Here is a 26,621-nt window from a genome sequence, read left to right as displayed (position 1 = left end):
CATCGTTTCTCTATTTGCAGCGCGTTTGATGATGCTGCATTTGTCTTTGTTTTTTGCAGCAAGTTTTTTCATTTGCACCACGTTCCTCTTTTTGTACCTGGTTTTGAGTTTGTGAATTTGAATCGTTTCTGTACTTGAAGCCGTTTTCCTTAACTGAGACGCATTAGGCCGTTGCAGTGCGTTTGGACCTTGTCGGCCACCGTAGATTTCAGCAGCGCAGGCGCCAAAAAAAAGGGACATCCCCAAAACTTCTAAAATGCATAGAAATGCATTTATTTTATATGAAAAACAAAATGCTTTGATTTAAAGTTTAAAGTGCTTTAATTGCATTGAACTTGCATGACTGTACAGACAGCCATACTAGCAACTGAAATGCTATGTACAGTATGTCCACATCAGCCCAGATGTACATGCAAGTAAATATAAATAAAGCCAACAGGTGATGGTCGGAAAATTAGAATATGGTGTAAAAGTTCATTTATTTCAATCATTCAACTTAAAAGGTACATAGTCTCATTACATGCAAAGCAAGATATACAGGACTGTCTCAGAAAATGAGAACATTGTGATAAAGTTCTTTATTTTCTGTAATGCAATTTAAAAAAACAAAAATGTCATACATTCTGGATTCATTACAAATCAACTGAAATATTGCAAGCCTTTTATTATTTTAATATTGCTGATTATGGCTTACAGTTTAAGATTAAGATTCCCAGAATATTCTAATTTTTTGAGATAGGATATTTGAGTTTTCTTAAGCTGTAAGCCATGATCAGCAATATTAAAATAATAAAAGGCTTGCAATATTTCAGTTGATTTGTAATGAATCCAGAATGTATGACATTTTTGTTTTTGTAATTGCATTACAGAAAATCACAATATTCTAATTTTCTGAGACAGTCCTGTATTAAACCTTTATCTGTTATCATTTTGATGGTTGAATTGTTTATTGTTTTCATAAAATATTCAATTTTTTGAGATTTTTTTATTTGGGGTTTTCATAAACTGTGAGCCGTAATCATTAAAATTATAACAAATAAAGGCTTGAAATATCTCACTTTGAATGTAGTGGGAAATAATATGTTTAATATATTTGTTTCACCTTAGTTGAATTTACTGAAACATCAATAAATAACAGAGAGTGAACCAACACATGTTGCTGTGTTGCGTGTGTGACAGACGTGCGTGGGACAATTGTGAAACAACAACTTAGTAACAGTAACAATTCCGTATTTCAAGGGACGGGTGGCGGCCCTGTCCGCCCGTCCTGCACCTCCTGCTCTTGCTTCGTGTCCTTGAACAGACGGGAAAAACCCTCCGCTAAACCGGCGCCGGATCAGTGAAGCAGCTGTTTATTCAGGAGGATTTATTGGATTTTAGGCAGAAAATTGAAATATTTTTTTGCTAATATCACCAAGGATATTAATGGAGCTGAGAGCTGCCTCTTCTTTTATTCATCGGTGTTGTGGTTTCCCCCGTTGCTGGTGGAGCGGTGGCGCCCCCCAACCCCGCACCATCACCCCCACCCGCTCCCCTTGTTTGTCTCCGGAGAATCTGGCCTTATTGTTGCGCTGCTCGCCCTCCCAGTCTCCCCCAGGACCAATTAGAGTCCAACTTCATCTCGCGGACCAGAAGATAAAAAAGAAGGGTGTGTGTGTTTGTGTGTGTGTGTGTGTGTGTGTGTGTGTGAGAGAGAGGGAGAGAGAGAGGCACTGAGAGTGTGCGTTTGTTTGCTCCGATATGCGGCCTTGTTGCGCGTGTGTGTGTGTGTGTGTGTGTGTGTGTGTGTCTGGTGAGAGCGAGCGATGAAGAGCAGCTCATCTCTCTAATGCCAATGTGCAAAGTTTCAAAAGCTTCCTCTCATCCAAGTTCTCAAGCCCCGGCTCGTCCGCCGACTCTCTTTTACCAATAAAGCTCCGGTCCCACCAGGCCCGACTTCAGAGCCGCCGCGGCACCTCCCCACCCCGCACCCTCACACCGACCCTCCCTCCTCCCTCCCCACCGGCTCCACCTCTGCTGCGGAGGAGAGAGAGGCTCTGTCTTTTACAGATTAGAGGCTCCGGGGCCCCTCACACATATTAAGTAGCTCTCCGGGACAGGAGAGCGGCCATGGAGAGACACAGGCCCGGCTCGCTGGGACGGGGATCCACCACCGGCTGCTCACGCCAGGCGGCTCTTACCTGAATTTAAGAGAGGTTGTTTTCCGTCACTCCTTTTTCCAGAAACACGTGAAATTGGTGTAATTTAAAGGCGGCGTCTTGTTCTGCAGCTCCATGGATGTTGCTCGCTGAACCTGAGGGAAACAGCTGAGGGGGGAAGTGACGTAGTCCTGCATCCACACATTTCTACATCTCAAAACTTCAAAGTTCATCTCACACTGCAAAAACTCAAAATCTTAACAAGAATATTTGTCTTATTTCTAGTTAAAATGTCTCATTTTTAGTAAAAATAAATCTCATTACAATTAAAACAATACTCATCACTGGAAAAAAACGACAATTTTCACCTGTTTCAAGTAGATTTTCACTTAAAATAAGTAGAAAAATCTGCCAGTGGAACAACATTTTTTTGCTTGTAATGACAAGATAAATCTTTTTTTCTACTTATTTCAAGTGAAAATTTACTTGAAACAGGTGAAAATTGTCAAATAAGTTATTTTTCTGGTAATGACACTTGTTTTAAGTGTAATGAGATTTTTTGACTAAAAATGAGACATTTTAACTAAAAATAAGTCAAATATTCCTGGTAAGATTTTGAGTTTTTGCAGTGCAGCAGATTTCTGCTGTAGGATGTTGGGAAGACCGCTGCTGACCATATTTTGATTGGTGTATGTACTTTTATACTATTTTTTTTATTGAACTGGTTGCTGTGTGTTTACCCTGATTAAAAACAGCTTAATGTGCAGCAACATCATCTACAGTAAGTGTGCTAGCAGAAGCGCTCGTTTATCCCTTCACTGGTTTAAAAAAAAATCAAATACCTACAGCATCCAGGTGATTCTTCATGCCTGTCGTTCCGCTGTGCTCGGCCAGATTGCAACTACACATTTGGCAGACTGTCTTTGTCCTCTCCTCGCTCAATTTAAATTGATGTCTTCCTCTTAACAGCTTTGAGTGAACTGAAGCATTGCGGTGGGTGACATTCGTCGAGCCACAGTGCTGTATTTTACAGTTAGACTGTGAGAGCAAAAAGGAAAGGAAAAAAGATCCGATATCCACACTAAAAGCTGCATGTTAACCTGCTGAGTGTAAGTGTACGTATTTGGACTAGCACATGCTTCAGCCATGTGTCACATGGAGGTAGCTTTCTCACAAAAATACCCTTTCTTGTTGCACCAGTGAGACCAAAACCAGCTGGAGCCCAGATCTGATTCCTTGTTGAAGCACTGTTGTATGTAGAGGAGGTGGTTGGTCCCATCCCCATTAGAGGTCTGTTGTATCTAGAGGAGGTGGTTGGTCCCATCCCCATCAGAGGACTGTTGTATCTAGAGGAGGTGGTTGGTCCCATCCCCATCAGAGGACTGTTGTATCTAGAGGAGGTGGTTGGTCCCATCCCCATCAGAGGACTGTTGTCTCCAGAGGAGGTGGTTGGTCCCATCCCCATCAGAGGACTGTTGTCTCCAGAGGAGGTGGTTGGTCCCATCCCCATCAGAGGTCTGTTGTCTCTAGAGGAGGTGGTTGGTCCCATCCCCATCAGAGGACTGTTGTATCTAGAGGAGGTTGTTGGTCCCATCCCCATCAGAGGTCTGTTGTCTCCAGAGGAGGTGGTTGGTCCCATCCCCATCAGAGGTCTGTTGTCTCTAGAGGAGGTGGTTGGTCCCATCCCCATCAGAGGTCTGTTGTCTCCAGAGGAGGTGGTTGGTCCCATCCCCATCAGAGGTCTGTTGTCTCTAGAGGAGGTGGTTGGTCCCATCCCCATCAGAGGACTGTTGTCTCCAGAGGAGGTTGTTGGTCCCATCCCCATCAGAGGTCTGTTGTCTCTAGAGGAGGTGGTTGGTCCCATCCCCATCAGAGGACTGTTGTATCTAGAGGAGGTGGTTGGTCCCATCCCCATCAGAGGACTGTTGTATCTAGAGGAGGTGGTTGGTCCCATCCCCATCAGAGGACTGTTGTCTCTAGAGGAGGTGGTTGGTTCCATACCCATCAGACGACTGTTGTATCTAGAGGAGGTGGTTGGTCCCATCCCCATTAGAGGTCTGTTGTCTCTAGAGGAGGTGGTTGGTCCCATCCCCATTAGAGGACTGTTGTATCTAGAGGAAGTGGTTGGTCCCATCCCCATCAGAGGTCTGTTGTCTCCAGAGGAGGTGGTTGGTCCCATCCCCATCAGAGGACTGTTGTATCTAGAGGAGGTGGTTGGTCCCATCCCCATCAGAGGACTGTTGTCTCCAGAGGAGGTGGTTGGTCCCATCCCCATCAGAGGACTGTTGTCTCCAGAGGAGGTGGTTGGTCCCATCCCCATCAGAGGACTGTTGTATCTAGAGGAGGTGGTTGGTCCCATCCCCATCAGAGGACTGTTGTCTCTAGAGGAAGTGGTTGGTCCCATCCCCATCAGAGGACTGTTGTCTCTAGAGGAGGTGGTTGGTCCCATCCCCATCAGAGGACTGTTGTCTCCAGAGGAGGTGGTTGGTCCCATCCCCATCAGAGGACTGTTGTATCTAGAGCAGGGGTTCTTAACCTTTCTGACCTTGGGGCCCAATTTTTTCAGTACAGAGTGGCCCGGGGCCCATTAAATATAAACACTGTATAGCAGGGGTATTCAACTAAAACTTTAAGAGGTCCATTTAGAAAATGTACTCAAGCGAAGGTCCAGAACATCATAATATATATATATATATATATATATATATATATATATATATATATATATATATATATATATATATATGTGTGTGTATATTCAAGTAGCCTCATAGTTGTATCAACATCTGCATCTGACTGTTATATAAAAAAAAGTACATATTTGCCAATTAACATGTTTAACTTGAATTAAACATATTTTTTTCTCTTAAAAATAAAGTAGATTTTATTTTATTTTTCAAATGCTATCTTATTTTATTTCTCTACCAGCAGTTTGAATTTCCCCTTTTCTTTGTTAATTGTCTCAACACATTTTTATACTAAATTAATATAAACACATCTTAACACTTTAACAGTTTTGCAGTTTTTCTTTCTTCCCCTCTTATAATCTTATGCCCTCACTTTCTGTCGTTCAGTGAGAGAACTGAGCTCTAACTTCTCCTGTCAGGACTTTAAATCTGGGCTGGATGGTGTCAGGTTCTCATATGCATGTGGAGGTGTTCATTGTTGAGCCTGAAACGATATTTAGTTTTAATTATGTTCACTGTGGAGAAAGCTGCTTCACAGCTGTATCTGGACCCAGACATGGGCAGGATGTTTTAAGATGGTAAGTTTATTTTTCTGTGACTTCAGTTCAGACTTGAGTGGATATGTTTGATGAAAAACTTTGTGTTTTGTTTCAGTGACGCCACAGTCTCTGAACGTATGAGACACTGGTTTTGTCCCAGTGGGAAGACTGAACAGGATGAATTTGTCCATTCCGGGTTGCATATTTAAAAATACAGCGAGGACAAAACTTAGTTTGATTTTACTTTAAGTTATTTACATTAATAAGTTGTCAGGACTCAGTGTGTCGGGTTTCATCGGAGCCTGATCAGCTGCGACGGGCACAGCCCGCACCGCAGCTCTCTGGTCGCGCTGCAGCAGTTACTTTCCGATGTTTTTTCGAAAGCCCGAACAGTCCAGTCCAGCAGACACTACAGCCCACGCATCTACATCTACCATCCTTCACCAGTAACGACGGAGCCGCCCGAGCGGCAGCCTCAGCCGACCTCCCCGGCCGCGGGGACGCGCCGGGATAAATCATCACGCCGCGCTCGCTCGCTCTGGGCGCAGACCCAAGTAATCGATCCCTGATCCTGGCGGATCTAAACCTACTCTGTGCAAAATGAAGGATTTTCTCTGTAAAGACACACCATTTCTCTTACTATTACACGTACAGCTAGCTGAGTGTCTTCTTCTCCTCATTTGGTTGGGAGTTGCTATGCAGTCCCGCGGCCCCCGCGGCCCACACGTACAAAACTGATTTTTTTTGGCGGCCCACTAGATGGCGCTCGCGGCCCAAGTGTGGGCCGCGGCCCTATGGTTAAGAATCACTGATCTAGAGGAGGTGGTTGGTCCCATCCCCATCAGACGACTGTTGTCTCTAGAGGAAGTGGTTGGTCCCATCCCCATCAGAGGACTGTTGTCTCTAGAGGAGGTGGTTGGTCCCATCCCCATCAGAGGACTGTTGTCTCTAGAGGAGGTGGTTGGTCCCATCCCCATCAGAGGACTGTTGTATCTAGAGGAGGTGGTTGGTCCCATCCCCATCAGAGGACTGTTGTCTCTAGAGGAGGTGGTTGGTCCCATCCTCATCAGAGGACTGTTGTCTCTAGAGGAGGTGGTTGGTCCCATCCCCATCAGAGGACTGTTGTATCTAGAGGAGGTGGTTGGTCCCATCCCCATCAGAGGACTGTTGTCTCTAGAGGAGGTGGTTGGTCCCATCCCCATCAGAGGACTGTTGTCTCCAGAGGAGGTGGTTGGTCCCATCCCCATCAGAGGACTGTTGTATCTAGAGGAGGTGGTTGGTCCCATCCCCATCAGAGGACTGTTGTCTCTAGAGGAGGGGGTTGGTCCCATCCCCATCAGAGGACTGTTTTCTCTAGAGGAGGTGGTTGGTCCCATCCCCATCAGAGGACTGTTGTCTCTAGAGGAGGTGGTTGGTTCCATACCCATCAGAGGACTGTTGTCTCTAGAGGAGGTGGTTGGTTCCATACCCATCAGACGACTGTTGTCTCTAGAGGAAGTGGTTGGTCCCATCCTCATCAGAGGACTGTTGTCTCTAGAGGAGGTGGTTGGTCCCATCCCCATCAGAGGACTGTTGTCTCTAGAGGAGGTGGTTGGTCCCATCCCCATCAGAAGGACGTTGTCTCTAGAGGAGGGGGTTGGTCCCATCCCCATCAGAAGGACGTTGTCTCTAGAGGAGGTGGTTGGTCCCATCCCCATCAGAGGACTGTTGTATCTAGAGGAGGTGGTTGGTCCCATCCCCATCAGAGGACTGTTGTCTCTAGAGGAGGTGGTTGGTCCCATCCCCATCAGAGGACTGTTGTCTCTAGAGGAGGGGGTTGGTCCCATCCCCATCAGAGGACTGTTGTCTCTAGAGGAGGTGGTTGGTTCCATACCCATCAGACGACTGTTGTCTCTAGAGGAGGTGGTTGGTCCCATCCTCATCAGAGGACTGTTGTCTCTAGAGGAGGTGGTTGGTCCCATCCCCATCAGAGGACTGTTGTCTCTAGAGGAGGTGGTTGGTCCCATCCCCATCAGAAGGACGTTGTCTCTAGAGGAGGGGGTTGGTCCCATCCCCATCAGAGGACTGTTGTCTCTAGAGGAGGGGGTTGGTCCCATCCCCATCAGAAGGACGTTGTCTCTAGAGGAGGGGGTTGGTCCCATCCCCATCAGAGGACTGTTGTCTCTAGAGGAGGTGGTTGGTCCCATCCCCATCAGAGGACTGTTGTATCTAGAGGAGGTGGTTGGTCCCATCCCCATCAGAGGACTGTTGTCTCTAGAGGAGGTGGTTGGTCCCATCCTCATCAGAGGACTGTTGTCTCTAGAGGAGGTGGTTGGTCCCATCCCCATCAGAGGACTGTTGTATCTAGAGGAGGTGGTTGGTCCCATCCCCATCAGAGGACTGTTGTCTCTAGAGGAGGTGGTTGGTCCCATCCCCATCAGAGGACTGTTGTCTCCAGAGGAGGTGGTTGGTCCCATCCCCATCAGAGGACTGTTGTATCTAGAGGAGGTGGTTGGTCCCATCCCCATCAGAGGACTGTTGTCTCTAGAGGAGGGGGTTGGTCCCATCCCCATCAGAGGACTGTTTTCTCTAGAGGAGGTGGTTGGTCCCATCCCCATCAGAGGACTGTTGTCTCTAGAGGAGGTGGTTGGTTCCATACCCATCAGAGGACTGTTGTCTCTAGAGGAGGTGGTTGGTTCCATACCCATCAGACGACTGTTGTCTCTAGAGGAAGTGGTTGGTCCCATCCTCATCAGAGGACTGTTGTCTCTAGAGGAGGTGGTTGGTCCCATCCCCATCAGAGGACTGTTGTCTCTAGAGGAGGTGGTTGGTCCCATCCCCATCAGAAGGACGTTGTCTCTAGAGGAGGGGGTTGGTCCCATCCCCATCAGAAGGACGTTGTCTCTAGAGGAGGTGGTTGGTCCCATCCCCATCAGAGGACTGTTGTATCTAGAGGAGGTGGTTGGTCCCATCCCCATCAGAGGACTGTTGTCTCTAGAGGAGGTGGTTGGTCCCATCCCCATCAGAGGACTGTTGTCTCTAGAGGAGGGGGTTGGTCCCATCCCCATCAGAGGACTGTTGTCTCTAGAGGAGGTGGTTGGTTCCATACCCATCAGACGACTGTTGTCTCTAGAGGAGGTGGTTGGTCCCATCCTCATCAGAGGACTGTTGTCTCTAGAGGAGGTGGTTGGTCCCATCCCCATCAGAGGACTGTTGTCTCTAGAGGAGGTGGTTGGTCCCATCCCCATCAGAAGGACGTTGTCTCTAGAGGAGGGGGTTGGTCCCATCCCCATCAGAGGACTGTTGTCTCTAGAGGAGGGGGTTGGTCCCATCCCCATCAGAAGGACGTTGTCTCTAGAGGAGGGGGTTGGTCCCATCCCCATCAGAGGACTGTTGTCTCTAGAGGAGGTGGTTGGTCCCATCCCCATCAGAGGACTGTTGTCTCTAGAGGAGGTGGTTGGTCCCATCCCCATCAGACGACTGTTGTCTCTAGAGGAGGTGGTTGGTCCCATCCCCATCAGATGACTTTTGTATCTAGAGGAGGTGGTTGTCCCTTTCCCATCAGAGGTCTGTTGTCTCTAGAGGAAGTGGTTGGTCCCATCCCCATCAGAGGACTGTTGTCTCTAGAGGAGGTGGTTGGTCCCATCCCCATCAGACGACTGTTGTCTCTAGAGGAGGTGGTTGGTCCCATCCCCATCAGATGACTGTTGTATCTAGAGGAGGTGGTTGTCCCTTTCCCATCAGAGGTCTGTTGTCTCTAGAGGAGGTGGTTGGTCCCATCCCCATCAGAGGACCGTTGTATCTAGAGGAGGAAGTTGTCCCTTTCCCATCAGAGGACTGTTGTATCTAGAGGAGGTGGTTGGTCCTATCCCCATCAGAGGACTGTTGTCTCTAGAGGAGGTGGTTGGTCCTATCCCCATCAGAGGACTGTTGTCTCTAGAGGAGGTGGTTGGTCCCATCCCCATCAGATGACTGTTGTCTCTAGAGGAGGTGGTTGTCCATTTCCCATCAGAGCACTGTTGTTTCTAGAGGAGGTCGAGCCCTAGTCCCAGGGCCGAGCCCTAGTCCCAGGGCCGAGCCCTAGTCCCAGGGCCGAGCCCTAGTCCCAGGGCCGAGCCCTAGTCCCAGGCTCGAGCCCTAGTCCCAGGCTCGAGCCCTAGTCCCAGGGCCGAGCCCTAGTCCAAGGGCCGAGCCCTAGTCCCAGGGTCGAACCCTAGTCCCAGGCTCGAGCCCTAGTCCCAGGGCCGAGCCCTAGTCCCAGGGTCGAGCCCTAGTCCCAGGGCCGAGTTCAACAAGCCTGCAGCGAACGCGAGACCATGTTTGGTTGCTGTGTTTAACCAGGTGACTGGCTTGTCTTGACCCTAGGAGGTAATTTGCTCCACTCTTTCGTTAAAGATCTGGGTTTAATTTACAGCAGCATGTTTACATTTGGCTTTATTTTGCTTGTTGCCATAAAATCAATCCGACCATTGTTAAGCTGGATCTTGATGTTCCCTGGTCAAATCTCAGGAATCGGGTTGACGGTTATTTTTGAGCGCTCCAATCATTTTTGTTGAGTGCCTTTAACTGGTCGAGTCTATCATGCCGACCCTGGACATTCGTCCTTCCGTGTCCAGCCTCTGCAGCAGGCAGCTTAGTCTGATGCCGTTTGTGGCGTTATCTGATTAAAAATGTGACTTATCAAAGTGCACACAAGTAGATTGTTCTCATTCACCGCACCTTTCGTGTCATTTATCGTACAGAGGAAACTTTCAGAGAGGAAGTCTGGTTATTGAGTTATTTCACCACGTGACTCGTGAGAGCGTTTTACCTCATCTGAGGTACAGGGCACGTCAAACAGTGAGCAGATGGACGTACCAACATGTCTGGATGTTTTAAACACTTCAAATCAACCCGAAATGCATCAGTTTCAGCACACTGGACGCTGGCAGCCTTGTCATACTTCAACACATGTCTAACGCATTGTTGCTCATGCACAAAACTCAAAATGAATGCATATTCCTTCATCACCGACTGGTGCTACATGTTTATCTGGAAAATAGTCTGCAATACTTATAGACCGGGCTGATGGGCCTGAGGAAAAGACACATTTGTGTATTGTTAATATCTCCTTGAAAACTTTGCTTACACCTTTTACCCAAGAAAGGGATTTTGTACTGATGATGCATACATTTAAAAGTATGCCCACTTATGGTCCTGCTGTTTTCTGAATCGTATCTTAATTTTATTTAACATCACTGCTCTAGAGGAGATCTGCATGGAGGAACGGCCATAATACCAGCAACAGTGTGTGAAAACCTTGTGAAGACTTACAGAAAACGTCTGACCTCTGTCATTGCCAACAAAGGGTATATAAGTATTGAGATGAACTTTTGTTATTGACCAAATACTTATTTTCCACTATAATTTGCAAATACATTCTTTAAAAATCAGACAATGTGATTTTCTGGATTTTTTTTCTCATTTTGTCTCTCATAGTTGAGATACACTTGTGATGCAAATTACAGGCCTCTCTCATCTTTTTAAGTGGAGAAAGTGTTTAGTCAGACACCAGTTGATCATTTTTACCCCACGGGGTGAGATCTTGGAGCCCCAGATGGAGGGAGATTATCAGTGTCTTGTATGTCTTCCATTTTCTAATAATTGCTCCCACAGTTGATTTCTTCACAACGAGCTGCTTACCTATTGCAGATTCAGTCTTCCCAGCTGGTGCAGGTCTACAATTCTGTTTCTCACGTCCTTTGACAGCTCTTTGGTCTTGGCCATAGTGGAGTTTGGATTGACCCAATCACAAGTCTGAGTTTACATGCTGATCAGAGAATGGGATAAATGTCCAGAGCATGGCTGACTCCGTGACGCTATGTGGCGCTGTAACCATGGTAACCATTTGTAACCATCTCAACAAAGAGCCACTTCCGGTTGACGGTTGTTTTGTTTGGCGCCAATGTTACGCCTTCCGTATATTTTTCCACTTTATTTTGATCTGCTCCGGTGTCCTGATGAAGCTTCTGCCATCTCTATAGCGATCTTTTTAAAGGAGTTTAAACAACTATTTAACACATATACTATTACAACTATTTAACATATATATGTATGTATGTATGTATGTATGTATGTATGTATGTATGTATGTATGTATGTATGTATGTATGTATGTATGTATGTATGTATGTATATATGTGTATATATATATATATATATATATATATATATATATATATATATATATATATATATATATATATATATATATATGTGTGTATATATATATATATATATATATATATATATATATATATATATATATATATATATATATATATATATATATAATAGCAGGATTTTAACATCTATTAACCAGAACGTATACCGAGGCCGACTGATAACACTCAATCGCTACCAAGGACTATGGCTGAAAGAACAGTCTTACTACTCACAAACACACATACACACACATGCACACAACTATAAACACACACCCCTGCTCCTCAACGCCTCTGCTGGCTCCCCCAGGCTCTTGGTTTTAGCTTCACTGCTTAAAGCTGAGTGATGACATTTAATCTCTCTTCTTTGGCTCCAAACACTGTTATTTCTTTTTTGTCTTCATTTAACTGAAGAAAATTCTTGCACATCCACTCTTTATTCTGATCAATGCGTTTGATCAATGTTTGAATTGGACTATAGTCTCCTGGTTAGATGGTTATATAGATTTGTGTGTCGTCTGCGTAGTTACGGTAATACGTTTTGTTCTTTTTTTAAAGTGGCTTAATGGCAGCTGTTTTTAGGCACCGAGGAAACAGATGGTGTGTTTAAGATGATAAAACACAACTATTGGGATTTCTTACAACACATTCAGAGTTGGAAGAAAAAGTAATTTCATCAAATTCCGCTCCTTCAGCGGCAGCAACTCTGGATCAGAACTGTGGGGGAATTCTGGGCCGTTCCTGTTTCCCAAACTGCTTCAGGATCCTTGTCCTTCATTCAATTCAATTCACTTTTCCCACCTTGATGGTACGTGGTTGGGCCCTGAGGCAACGAAGCAAGCCCAGATCATGATGCTTCCTTCACCATACTTCACAGTTGGAGGACGTTTTGATGTTGTTAGCTGTCTCTTCCTACCAGTGTTGTGGTTTGCTGAAGCACGCGGCTACGCGGGAGTCTCTCCGTAGTCTACGCCGTAGCCTGACGTGCACATCCCAAAAAATGTAACTACGCGTCGAGGCGACGCAGACCGAGAGGGCTGTGATTGGTTTGCTTGGTAGCAACTAGGGGTGTCACGGTACACACAAGTCACGGTTCGGTACGTACCTCGGTACAGGGGTCACGGTTCGGTACGGGTTCGGTACAACGGGAAAAAAAATACAAAAAGTCCCAAATGTATAAGACAAGTTTTTTCTTCCTTTATTTTGATCATAGCATTTGAAAGTTAAAGTTTGTTCAATTGGCTACAAAACTAAAAAGCATCTCTTATTAAAGTGTAAAATAAATAGAATAAAACATTTAACTTGTGCATTAGTGTTTTGAATTTTACCACGGACTGGTTTATGTGAGCGCGGGATGGGACATTGTAACGAGCTCGAGCACTTTTAATAAATACTTGAACCCGGCTCCTCTACTGCTGCATATGCTGCTATTTAGATAGATAGACACAGCGGTCTATAACATCATTTCTGAGCTCTATAACAGAGAATAGACTCGGCGGTCTCGTTCACAACAACACAAAGCACATTCAAATAGGCAGGTGGTCAAAGCTACCACAACATTCTGATAAAGACATTATTTATGAAGGTTACACTCACTCACCAAAGGTAGTTGACTCTTCCATAACCCAAAATAATCCAGGTAACGTGGAAAACTGGGTAAGATTCAAAACTTTGTACAAATTTAGTCCTCTTTTAAACTTTAGCGCTAATCTCCTTCACTGTGACTGTTAAGGCTGATTTATGGTACCGCGTTACACCAACGCAGCGCCTACGGCGAAGGTTGCGCGTGCTGCATAACCTCGCCGTAGACTGCGCCGTACCCTACGGCGTATGCTCTGCGTCGATTTAACGCAGAACCATAGATCAGGCTTTACACCCAATCCGCGCTGGCACAAGGCCCTGATGCGTTCAGGACAGTTGTAAAGTAAGAATTAGAACATTTTATCGTTATTATAGCCTACAATTTATGATGATATATGAATTGCACATATATTTATTGATATGCACAGACTAGCACACATTTAGGTCTGTAATGGAACGTGACTTTTGATATTTATAAGGGGAAAAAAAAACGATGATTAATTTTTTATTTTTTTTTTAACTCAGTCAGACGTATTCGCCGTATGACTGCGTGAACCGAACCATGACGCCCGTACCGTGACGGGACGAATACAAATACGTTACACCCCTAGTAGCAACACATTTTCGGTTCTGGTTCGTGAAGCAGTAGTGAACTTTCAGCGCTCTTTTCTTCATGTGTGTGTGATTTTTTATTTTTTTTTTTCTTTGCACAATAGTTGTCCTTATCTCTTTGATTCACTGTGACCGGAAAAACCGGAAGCTAAACAAAGTATCAACTAGCTCTGGGGGGGTCTCGCACCGTGGAGAAATGGAGTGACGGAGAAGTCCGAAGGGTTCACGACAGCGTCACGGCTGTTCTGTCTACTGTCTTGGCTATATTCTAATGCCGCTTTTCCACTAGTACCTACTCAGCTCGGCTCGACTCGCCTTGATCTGGTTCTTTTCCACTAGGGGTCTAACGTGCCAAGTAGATACTTTTCGGTAACTATTCTGCCGAGGTTCTAAGCTGCTGAGTGGGCTGTATCTGACATCATCACACTACAGGCCACCGATTGGTCGGGGGGTTGGAGTCAGACGTCTGAGTCAGGAGGAGGAAATCAGAGAAAGAGACTCTGACGGATTCTTGTTCATTTTATTCAACCAGCAACGGCAGCAGAAGTCTGTTTGGTGATCCAACTCTGAGGGTCAGATGTTCATAAACCTGGTGCTGAGGAGAGAATTAAAAAGATCTAGACGGAGATAAGGAACAACCAGATCTACCAGGAGCTCTGTCTCTTCATAGCTGCTCACGGCTCCAGCTGACATTTTTTAGCAGGGCCAAGACAAAGAAACAAAAAAAAAAAGCGTTGCCGCTTGAAGCTTCTTTTACTCATTTTTTAACTTGATATCAAGTCACAGATCCAGCAGCACATCTATCATCTCCTCCAGGTTCTACATCTTTAGTGTTGTTGTCTTCTTCCTTTAGATACACAATCAAATACGTCACAGCAGCTTCTCCAACCTCCTACTGCTGATCTGGGTGTTGAAAAGAACGGAGGGCAAGGTGAGTGGAGTCGGGCTGAGTAGGTACTAGTGGAAAAGCGCCATAAGTCATCTCTCTCCTGCGTTGACCCAGGAATCTCGACCTCTCAGATCTCCAGACCCCCAGGCTCAGTGACCCGGGCTACTGTCTGGGGCAGTTCCAGAAATTAGCCTGGACCCAGGATGAATTTCCATCTCATCTGTCCAAATGTCATTTTCTCCACTATGAGTGTTCATCACCCTGCTGCCAGCAGCAGTAAAAGAGACGAGCGCTCCTCAGAAACCTCACCCTGACCTCCCACAGAGTATGTCTTTGTGCTTCAGAGTTGTCTGCTTTTTCGTTGCCGTCAAACAGCTTTCATTTGTATATATATATTTGTATTTTTTTCAGCTTGGGTTCAGCTCATTATTTTGGTTCTCCACAGCTCGGTGCAGAGGCAATGATGGTGATTACCGCTGACACATTAACGTTGATGAAACCTGAACTGGTGCTCAATCTGAATCTGAGAATATACCTCCGTACAAACATTTCTAATCACCTTTTGTTTACTGAATACAAAGACAAGTTTCAAGTTCAAACAGCCTCAAACTTAAACCTACAATGAGCTTAGCAGAGTGAGACATGAAGTTCTTTAGTCTGGTTTCCTGTCTTCAGTTTGAAAGGCTGTCGTTCAGTTTTTCAGTATACTTTACCTTCACTTGGATCAAATGGTCCTTTTCCACTAGTACCTACTCAGCGCTTCTACTCGCCTCGCCCCCGTCCTGCGCTTTTCCACTACGGGCCGAGATGGGTAAAGGCTGGCCAAGTAGATACTTTTCTGTAACCATTCTGCCGAGGTTCTAACCGGGCTAAGCCGGCACTATATCTGACGTCACCACCCTCCACGCCACTGATTGGTCGGGGGGCCGTCAGACGTTTGAATCAGAAAGCCGGAGTCAGCGCGAGAACGACTCGCTGTGATTTTATTGTACAGAGCAAACGTCTGTTTGATGATCCAACTCTGAGGGTCAGATGTTCATAAACCTGGTGCTGAGGAGAGAATTAAAAAGGGATCTAGACGGAGATAAGGAACGATCAGATCTACCAGGAGCTCTGTTTTACTCTCAGCCGCTCGCGGCTCCAGCTGATTTCTGATCAGCGTCGACATGAACAAAGGTGTTGCGCAATCAAGTACGTCACAGCGACTTCACCCCAACCTGCCCTGTCACTTCTCCCCTGGGGGGGAAAAACAAACGGGGACAAAGCGAGTGGAGGCGGGACGAGGCGTGACGAGGCGTGATGAGTCGGGGCGTGCTGAGTAGGTACTAGTGGAAAAGGGCCATAAGTAGAACCACCCAGGTCCCCTGTCTTCACACCACCCTGCATTCACTGCAACAGCAACTCAAAGCTGTGGGAAACTGAGCTGAGTTCAGCTGCTGAGTTAGAGTATTAGGGCCAGGCAGGAGAAAAATAAAAATAATATTTTAGAGGAGTGTAGCACCCTATAATGTAATGATTTCCTAAAAATGTAATAATTTACTGAAAATGTAATAAAATTTGCACTTAACTCAATCGAAAATGTAATAAAACCCAATAATGTAATAACTTCCCCAATAATGTAATAAAATATCCTGACGGATATTGTAATAACATTTTTACCAATAATATAATACCTTATTACATTATTGGGAATTTATTACATGCTACTCAAAGTCTGCAATTTAACCCAATAGTCATTCTGGTGTTTCAAATCCAGCGTATAAAACATTCTTAGATACTTAAAACACAAAATGTAGAACTCGGGGCTGAAAATGAACATATATATTTCATTATCTGTCAAGTATTACATTATCAGTTTTTGAAAAAAAAAAAGACCCTGAAAATGTAATAAATTCCCAATAATGTAATAAGGTATTACATTATTGGTAAAAATGTTATTACAATATCAGTCAGGATATTTTATTACATTATTGGTGAAGTTATTACATCATTGGATTTTATTACATTTTCAAATGAGTTAAGTGCATATTTTATTACATTTTCAGGCGTTATTACATTTTCAGGAAATGATTACATTATAGGCTGCTACAAGGAGGAAGATTTTTTTATCATTATGCACTTCGAGAAAAAAGTCAACATTTCGGGAATAAAGTTGAAATGTTGAGAAAAAAGGCAAAATTTCGACTTTATTCTTGAAATTGTATTTCACCATTAATCTCAACATTTCAACTTTTTTCTCGAAATTTCGACTTTTTTCTCGAAGTGCACAATAAAAAAAAAATCTTCCCCAGTCAAATATTTTTTCTCCTGCATTGCCCTAATACTCTTCTGTAGTAAAGACAGGGTTGAAAAGAAAACTTTTATGAAGGGTCTCTGGTATATTTACTCAAACACGTCAGTTAATTCAGTAAAACCTCAAGAAGTGATGTCAGCCTGGGAGAAACGGGCATAACACCCACAGTTTCTACTCTGTCACTGTCATCAGACAAGTATCCTTCTTTTTACCTTGTCAGTTGAATCATGTTAAAAGATCCTCCTAATTCAATAATCTTAAATTTCACCTTTTTTGATGAGAGATGAATATATTCCTGGTGTAAAGAGTATTTGGGAGTATTAAGAAGTAATCTCAGCTGCATCATCACAGGAACATGGATCACTCTTCCACCAAATCTCCCATCATACAAGTCTCTGCTTTCTACTTTCTATCCTCGTGGTTACCGAATAGTATGGTCAAGTACAGCGGTTTAGAGATCTCAAGTCTTCAAACTTGTGGTTTTTCTTTGCTGTCAAAGCTGAGCGCGACATCCTTCGGCCCCAGAAAAAGAACTGTCCTGAGAGATGTATTGTCCATGTTGCCACGGTGACTTCATGTAAAAATACATACATGAATACATTCTGTATGTATTTTATTATTTATTATTTATTATTTTAATATTGCTGATTATGGTTTACAGTTTAAGATTAAGAAACTCTCAGAATATTCTAATTTTTTGAGATAGGATATTTGAGTTTTCTTAAGCTGTAAACCATGATCAGCAATATTAAAATAATAAAAGGCTTGCAATATTTCAGTTGATTTGTAATGAATCCAGAATGTATGACATTTTTGTTTTTGTAATTTCATTACAGAAAATCACAATATTCTAATTTTCTGAGACAGTTCTGTATACTCCATAGTTACAAATCACTCATATTGAAAGCATTCAGTTGTCTCCAAGGTTTATCTGATTCAATGGCCCAGTTACATGATGTTTTTTAATTCGGAATTAATGATTCCGAATTAAATAATTCCTAATTAAACTATTTTCCTTCGAGTTTACATGGAAATAGTAATTCTGAATTAAGGTTTACATGGAAACACGTTTGATGGTCTTTCTCCAATTCCTCTACAGGTCTGGGGGTTGGGAAGGTTCTGATTGGATAGGGGGGGACCGGAAGTTAAACTACCGGAAGAAAAACTAACTTAGCCGCTATAACTTTGAAAAGATCACCATTCTGATGTTTCCTGTTTCCATCTGTTCTTTTAATTATTTCTATTTATTAAATAAATGGTCTCTGCTCTTGACCAGCGTTTACTGCTGCTGCATCTTGAAACTTTGTTTGGAAAACAAGCCCAGTGGAATATAAGCGTCATGGAGACAGACGGGCGAGGGAACGAGCAGAAAGAAAGACCGGATTTAATTTAAAGAGGAATGAGTTTATACATGATCGTGGAATTATTCTATTCGGATTTAAAATCGGAATAAACCAGCCACTTACTTCGGAATTAAGTTTAATTCGGAACGGCCATTTTCATTCAGAATTAGGTGTTTACATGGTCATTTTCACTCATTTTAAATCAGATTTAATTTTAATTCTGAATTAAAGAGGAATTAATATTCCAATGTAAACGCACTCAATCATGACTACTACTGTGACAATCAATCGCAGTCTTGCAGTTACATTCAATAGGGCAAAAGTGCCTCTTTCAACACTCTTCCAGTTTAATTCCATAGGTCAAAAGTTGCTTCCAACACTCATCTTGTCACTGTATTTTTCCACTTGTAATGCTATGAGTATAATGATAGTTACAAACATTATAAAACATAGATAATTTCCATACATTTTCATAACAATGGTGTTTCCTGTATATATTTGTCCTGGTAGTTGTACACCAGGACAGATATCCAGCAGCTGATGTTCCCCGTCTCTTCCCACAGGGAGGTGGTTCATCCGTGAGGGCTGGCTGAACGTCGTCCCTCAGAAAGGAGCGGCCACCAAACCCAGGATGTTCTTCCTGTTCTCCGACATGCTGCTGCAGGCCAAGCGCTGCAGCTCGCTGCACACCGGCAGTGGAGAGAGGTTTACGGGCCAACACGCCTTCCCCCTGCAGGACTGCAGCGTGGAGAAGGTGTTCGGCCACACCCGGAGCCAGGGAGGCCTGCTCAGCGTGAGGACCGGCCCGCACACACCAACACTGAAACATGAAACAGTAGTGAAAACAAAACCAAACAATAATAATCAATAATAAATAAATGTAAATAAGAAAAAAAAAAAGACAAAAATATAAATGAAAACATGCATCCATCATAATTAAGATGCTCGAAAAGGAGTAGGAAGAAGTAAAAACGTGTTAAATCCTACCCCAAAATATAAAATAGAGTTTAGCTATCTCATTATAATCAAAATTAATTTAATTTCTATACAAAAAACAAAAGATATATATATATATCTATAGCAGGGATCAGCAACCCGCGGCTCTAGAGCCGCATGCGGCTCTTTAGCGCCACCCTAGTGGCTCCTGGAGCTTTTTCAAAAATGTTTGACCTTTTCTTTTCCTTTTTTCTTCTTTTTTTTCTTTTTTCTTCTTTTTTTCCTTTTTTTCTCTTTTTTTCTTCCTTTTTCCTTTCCTTTTTAAAGGAGCCGTCTGTAAGAAATGTCCAAAACTGGTACTGCAGTCACTTTCCAAATATTGTTGAGCGGCGTGTACCCTCCCCCTCCTCCCCCCGACCAGAGGTTGCCAAGTAGGCTGCAGAATGCAGCAGGAACGTAGGCTGCCATGGCTGCCATAATTAGAGCCGACCTGGCAACCCGGATCCCGAAACAATACTGACTTGGTGATTGGGAGATAGGTGGAGGGTGGAGCTTCAGAAACATTACTGACTTGGTGATTGGGAGATAGGTGGAGGGTGGAGCTTCAGAAACATTACTGACTTGGTGATTGGGAGATAGGTGGAGGGTGGAGCTTCAGAAACAATACTGACTTGGTGATTGGGAGATAGGTGGAGGGTGGAGCTTCAGGCCAAAACATAAAAAATGACAACATAAACATCAGTTGAGGGCTGCAACTCCTCTTTTTAAACTGGAATATCCTGGCTTGAGTGCTGTTGTCAGTGACATAAGTATTGTAAATGAACATGATTTTTAAATGTCTGTTGACATATCGGGGTCATTTAATGATTTGTTTTATTATTGCTCTTACATACAGCTCCTTTAATATTGACATTTTGACTTTTTTCTCGACATTTCGACTTTTTTCTCGAAGTGCACAATGAAAAAAAAAATCTTCCCCCAGTTATAACTAATATAGAAACATGCAGCATGTGTTGCCTTCATTCTAAGGCTTATACAAGACTTTTCATTTTTTGCGGCTCCAGACATATTTGTTTTTCTGGTCCAATATGGCTCTTTCAACATTTTGGGTTGCCAATCTCTGATATATATATATATATATATATATATATATATATATATATATATATATATATATATATATATATATTCAGTATTAGATAAAGGAACTGAAATCAGCACTGCCATACACTTACACAAGTTGATTGTAAGATGTATAAGATGGTTCTGATTGGGTAAATTATTAATAAGTTCTTCCTTTTCTCATTAAACTCATGAAATAAATAACTGTAATCTTGCTGATCATGGGTGTTTGTACCTGCAAACATGGTGACGGTAAGATGAGGATTCTCCTGCACATAAACCCTCGCCTCCAATCTAACCGCATCACCAATAATATCTATTTTTAGTAGTTATACATATCCCTTCACAGTGTATCTGAAGGCCCATGTGACGGCTCCTTGACAAAAGTTTGTATTTCTATCTCCAAATGGTGTCTGAAAAGTCTTTAGACGGGACTGTGAGGCAGACAGCCACCGTCGTACGACTGTAAACGACACCCATAGATTGTCCGGGTGGGCAACAGTAACCGAGGGGCTGGACTCGCCAGTAGGCCCGTTTTTGGTTCATCCTTTGGGGTAGAGGGCTGCACTGGGATTGAGTCCCGCAGGACCCAACGCAAATCTGGTGGGAGCGGGTGGTTTGAACTTTGCTGCAGGCTGAAAAAAACACTGCAGGACCGGGATGTGGCCTAGCGACAAGATGGAAATCAATGAGGTGGAAAAGAACCTCAAACAAGGTCTTTTCAAAACAAAGACAAAGCCAGTCAGATATTTGGAGAAACTGCATTTAGTGTCTGTGGAGCATCTTGGAAGAGAGACGGGGGATCGGAACTTCAGTCGGTCAGCAGCATTCTCTTCCTCCACAGCAATGTAATGGACAAGTGATTCATTTGTTAAATTAATTCATTTCATTTGTTAACTTTGTTTATTTCATGTTATTTATTAGTATTATTTGAGCCACTCACAGCCTACTCTCGTTGCTATAACCTCAATCACATAATTGATGTGTCCGCGAAAGGGGAAATAGCTTGTGAAATGATGACAATGATGGATTTGCATCTAACTTTCAGTCAGGTGACCTATGAACTGTCAATTATCCATCAAACTCCACAATGATCATGTTAACAATAAATCAGCCCCTGGACCAGGGGCAGGACCGGTGTCTGGACTGGTGGCTGGACCAGTCACTGGACCGGGAGCTGAACCGGGAGCTGAACCGATGGCTGGACCGGTGATTGGACCAGCGGCTGTACTGGTGTCTGTACTGTCGGCTGGACCAGTCACTGGACCTGGGGCTGGACCGGAGGCTGGAGAACCCGGCACTGATAATTGGAGGAACCCACTCAGGTCAACCAGGTTGTGTTCAGTTCTATCAGATCTGAAGAGGCTCCTGCATCAGTTAAGACATCACCATGGTTACCGGGAGGAGCATCAGTACCCAGCCTGGAGTCCTGGAGCGTCGCCATGGTTACAGGAATGGCTAGAGGAAAGGTGCAACTTTCAGAATAAAAGTTCAGATGAACTGCAGGGTCCCACTTCGGTCACCACACCGTTTCTCTAACTTCCAAAAACTGGTACATAATGTTTTAGGCAGCAGCTGTTCTCGGATGGTCTGTTCTTTGACTTGTGATTCTTCAGCAGCAGCATTATTTAATTTCCCCTCCTGATTTATGCAGCTTTGATTTGTGGAGCTGCTGAGTAATTTGTCAAACGGAGGCTTCTTGAATGTTTTCCAGCCTCAGTGTGTGAAATATCATTAAGTCGTGTTTGCCAGGGGAGACCTGTCGTCCCTCACATCTTGTCCTCACTATATTTAAAACTCTAGTTGAGGCGGGTATGAGCTGAGCTTTTGATGATGCGGGTAATTGAACCGGTGACCGCAGTGTTGTTGCAGCCAGCAGTACCAGACGCTTGAGGCTTGAACGCTCTGAAGTCCAGCACTCCCAATGGTTTCTGATGTGATGGAGCGCAATCAGACTAGACAGAAATATTGTAAAGTCCCTTGAAAGCTGCTTCCTTTATCTGCTTATTTCCACCCATTAACTTAAAGCCTCTGCAGGACAGAACCCCGACCAAGGGAATACCAAGGCATTCCCTTGTTTCAGCTCCACCAGTCCTAGTTTCAGCTTCAACAGTCCTTGTTTCAGCTCCAACAGTCCTTGTTTCAGCTCCACCAGTCCTAGTTTCAGCTTCAACAGTCCTTGTTTCAGCTCCACCAGTCCTCGTTTCAACTCCACCAGTCCTTGTTTCAGCTCCAACAGTCCTTGTTTCAGCTCCACCAGTCCTAGTTTCAGCTTCAACAGTCCTTGTTTCAGCTCCACCAGTCCTAGTTTCAGCTTCAACAGTCCTTGTTTCAGCTCCACCAGTCCTAGTTTCAACTCCACCAGTCCTTGTTTCAGCTCAAACAGTCCTTGTTTCAGCTCCACCAGTCCTCGTTTCAACTCCACCAGTCCTCGTTTCAACTCCACCAGTCCTTGTTTCAGCTCAAACAGTCCTTGTTTCAGCTCCACCAGTCCTCGTTTCAACTCCACCAGTCCTTGTTTCAGCTCCACCAGTCCTCGTTTCAACTCCACCAGTCCTTGTTTCAGCTCCAACAGTCCTTGTTTCAGCTCCAACAGTCCTTGTTTCAGCTCCAACAGTCCTCCTTTCAACCCCACCAGTCCTCGTTTCGGCTCCAACAGTCCTCGTTTCAGCTCCAACAGTCCTCGTTTCAGCTCCAACAGTCCTCCTTTCAACCCCACCAGTCCTCCTTTCAGCTCCACCAGTCCTCCTTTCAGCTCCACCAGTCCTACTTCAACTCCACTAGGAAGACCAGCACAACAAACTACAAGAACAATGGAGAACAATGATGGTTATGAGATACTTATAATTAATAAATGAGAAAAGAAGAGAAGTAGAGGAGAGAAGGAGGGATGATGGGCACCGCTCAGTGGATCATGTTGGTGTCCCCCTGCAGCATGAAGTTCTATAGCAGCATATCTACTAGCTATGTCGAAGCTATGTTTGGGACTAATTGCTCTAGTCTTGTTCTAAAGCTGGCTACAGGAATCAGCAAGAGATACCATGTCTCTCCTGTGTTAGCTTCACTCCATTGGCTAGCCGTAAAACTGCAGCTATAGAACAAGGGTATGATTAAAACAGGTCGTTGGTTTGTTCACTTTTTGTGAGATGCCCAATGATTCTAGAAGAGAATCAAAAGCTAATTTAAGATTATCGCTGTCAGCACCCATATGAATGTTAAAGTCACCCACTATGATGACTTTATCTGTACTGATCAATAAACCAGATAGGAAATCTGAAAATTCAGACAGAAACTCTAGATAAGCACCAGCAGGGGGCCGATACACTACCACTAACAAAACTGGCTTCTCTGATTTCCAGCTCGGGAGTTTCAGACTAAGCATGAGGCTTTCGAATGTATTATAATTGCATTTAGGTTTAGATTTTATTTGAAGACTGGAGTTATACATCGCTGCGACTCCTCCGCCTTGGCCTGTGCTTCGAGGAATATGATGATTTAAGTAGCCGGGTCCCTGAGATGAGACAGATATCGTGTGGAGAAGTCTTGGTCACCATGATGTCCCTTCCTCTGGCAACAAACACAGTCTACAACCTAAATGTTCATGGTGAGAAGCTGCTGTAAGGTGATGAGGTGGGATTTAAAGGCTCCAGAGAGGATCAGTGTTGGACCCGTCCTGGTTCTGGTTAGAAGTGCGTGCGTGCGCGTGTGTGGTGCGCGTTGGAGAGAGAGAATCCGGGAGTCGCTGCATCAGATTAGGTTTCACATCCATCTCTTCCGGGCCTGCATGAATGCATCTTCCTCCAGCCTGTCGCTGATCTCCGGCATCTTGCTGCCGCTTGTCTAATGGCAGGACTGGCATTTCATTAGCCTCTCCTCGCGCGCAGGCCCACATGCATACTCAACAACATTCCACATAATTTCTCATAACGACACATTATTGATCCCGGGCCTCTACCTGAGCTCAGGGAAAAGGGCTGGAAGCACTCCAGGGCCCTCCTCGTGCACGCCCATGAAGAATTAAAGCCAGATTAAATTTGACAGCTGTAAATGCCACGGCAATCTATATGCAAAGTTTGAGAAAAAATTATTTTTTATTCAAATTTCCGTGCTTTTTTTCCAGCTTTCCTTTCTTTCAGAAACATATGTTTGCAGAGTGCTGGTTTTTCTTTTCTTCTCTCTCTCCGACTCCCTCCACCTTCCTTTTCCTCTCCTTCTCCCCATCTGCAGCCTTCCTCCTCTGGTGTTCCCTCGCTACTTGAATATTTTTCCACATCCCTGACAGATTCTCTTTGATGTATAAATAATCAAGCTAAATTATGTGCAGCGATCAGCCTCTCTGCTCTGCCGTTCTTATTATACAAAGTAATTACTACCTAAGAGGGTCAGATTTCCTGACAAATCTCTAATTACCGCATTGCTGTAGAAGTGGAGTTTATTTATGCAGAAATCAACTGCTGTCGACCAAATGGAGAGCGCCTAACGTTACCAGCTCCTCAGTTTGACCCAACTCACTGAACTCTCTAATTAGACAATACTTGAGTTGATGCTGCATTTGAAATCTTCATTTATATAATGAAAGACACTCTCCAAGGCATAGTCGTACAAGAGTTAGTACGCACTCTTCTAATGCTTTATCTGTGTAAAATGATCACAAAACCATCAGAGGTTTTCTCTCGAAAGCCATCCAAACGGACCGTTCCGTGTCTTTTAACGTGTCGTCATGGGCTTGACCATTTAAAGTGTTCACACAGGTCCGGCATGCAGCTCTGGGGTTTGTTTGTGTGTTTGTTTCCTGAGGCACCTGCATCCCTCAACAAGTTAGATTTACGAGCAGTGTCAGTGTTAGGGGGTTGGTGTCAGGGGTAGGTGGTTGGGTTAGGTTCAGGGGATTGGGTTAAGGTCAGGGTTAGGGGGTTGGTGGCAGGGTAAGGGGATTGGTGTAAGGGGTATGGGGTTGGGTTAGGTAGTTGGTGTCAGAGTTAGCGGGTGAGGTTAGGGTTAGGATGCTGGGTTAGGGTTAGGCGGTTTGTGTCAGGATCAGGGTTTGGGTTAGGATTAGGGGATTTGGTTAGGGTTAGGCAGTTGGTGTCCATGGTAGGTGGGGGGGGGGCTTGGATTAGGATCAAGGGGTTGGGTTAGGGTCAGCGGGTTGGGTTAGGGTCAGGGGTGTTGGGTTAGGGTCAGGGGGTTGGGTTAGGGTCAGGGGGTTGGTTAGGGTCAGGGGGGTTGGGTTGGTGTCAGTATCAGGGGGTTGGGTTAGGGTCAGGGGTGTTGGGTTAGGGTCAGGAGGTTGGTTAGGGTCAGGGGGGTTGGGTTAGGGTCAGCAGGTTGGGTTAGGGTCAGGGGGGTTGGGTTAGGGTCAGGGGGTTGGGTTAGGGTCAGGGGGTAGGTTAGGGTCAGGGGGGTTGGGTTAGGGTTAGGGGGTTGGGTTAGGGTCAGGGGGTTGGGTTAGGGTCAGGGGGTAGGTTAGGGTCAGGGGAGTTGGGTTAGGGTCAGCAGGTTGGGTTAGGGTCAGGGGGTTGGGTTAGGGTCAGGGGGGTTGGGTTAGGGTCAGGGGGGTTGGGTTAGGGTCAGGGGGTTGGGTTAGGGTCAGGGGGGTTGGGTTAGGGTCAGGGGGGTTGGGTTAGGGTCAGCAGGTTGGGTTAGGGTCAGGGGGTTAGGTTAGGGTCAGGGGGTTAGGTTAGGGTCAGTGGGGTTGGGTTAGGGTTAGGGGGTTGGGTTAGGGTCAGGAGGTTGGTTAGGGTCAGGGGGGTTGGGTTAGGGTCAGGGGGGTTGTTAGGGTCAGGGGGTTGGGTTAGAGTCAGGGGGTTGTTAGGGTCAGGGGGTTGGGTTGGGGTCAGGGGGTTGGTTAGGGTCAGGGGGGTTGGGTTAGGGTCAGGGGGTTGGGTTAGGGTCAGGGGGGTTGGGTTAGGGTCAGGGGGGTTGGGTTAGGGTCAGGGGGGTTGGGTTAGGGTCAGGGGGGTTGGGTTAGGGTCAGGGGTGTTGGGTTAGGGTCAGCAGGTTGGTTAGGGTCACGGGTGTTGGGTTAGGGTTAGGGGGTTGGGTTAGGGTCAGGGGGGTTGGGTTAGGGTCAGGGGGTTGGGTTAGGGTCAGCAGGTTGGTTAGGGTCAGGGGGGTGGGTTAGGGTCAGGGGGGTTGGGTTAGGGTCAGGGGGTTGGGTTAGGGTCAGCGGGTTGGGTTAGGGTCAGGGGGGTTGTTAGGGTCAGGGGGTTGTTAGGGTCAGGGGGTTGGGTTAGAGTCAGGGGGTTGGGTTAGGGTCAGGGGGGTTGGGTTAGGGTCAGGGGGGTTGGGTTAGGGTC

General features: G+C 45.0%; 1 protein-coding gene across 1 annotated transcript in view; it reads left to right on the top strand.

The window, feature by feature from the left end:
* Nucleotides 1–26,621, top strand: part of arhgef39 (Rho guanine nucleotide exchange factor (GEF) 39) — a 93,843-nt gene that overhangs the window by 58,195 nt on the left and 9,027 nt on the right. Inside the window, exon 8 of the mRNA XM_061714628.1 lies at nucleotides 18,828–19,057. Within this exon, the coding sequence (XP_061570612.1) occupies nucleotides 18,828–19,057 (230 nt within the window). The remainder of the gene's footprint in view (nucleotides 1–18,827; nucleotides 19,058–26,621) is intronic.

Source organism: Cololabis saira, chromosome 23, assembly GCF_033807715.1.
Source record: "Cololabis saira isolate AMF1-May2022 chromosome 23, fColSai1.1, whole genome shotgun sequence".
Taxonomy (NCBI): domain Eukaryota; kingdom Metazoa; phylum Chordata; class Actinopteri; order Beloniformes; family Belonidae; genus Cololabis; species Cololabis saira.
Note: the sequence above shows the minus strand (reverse complement) of the source record. Positions and strands in the feature narration are given on the sequence as shown.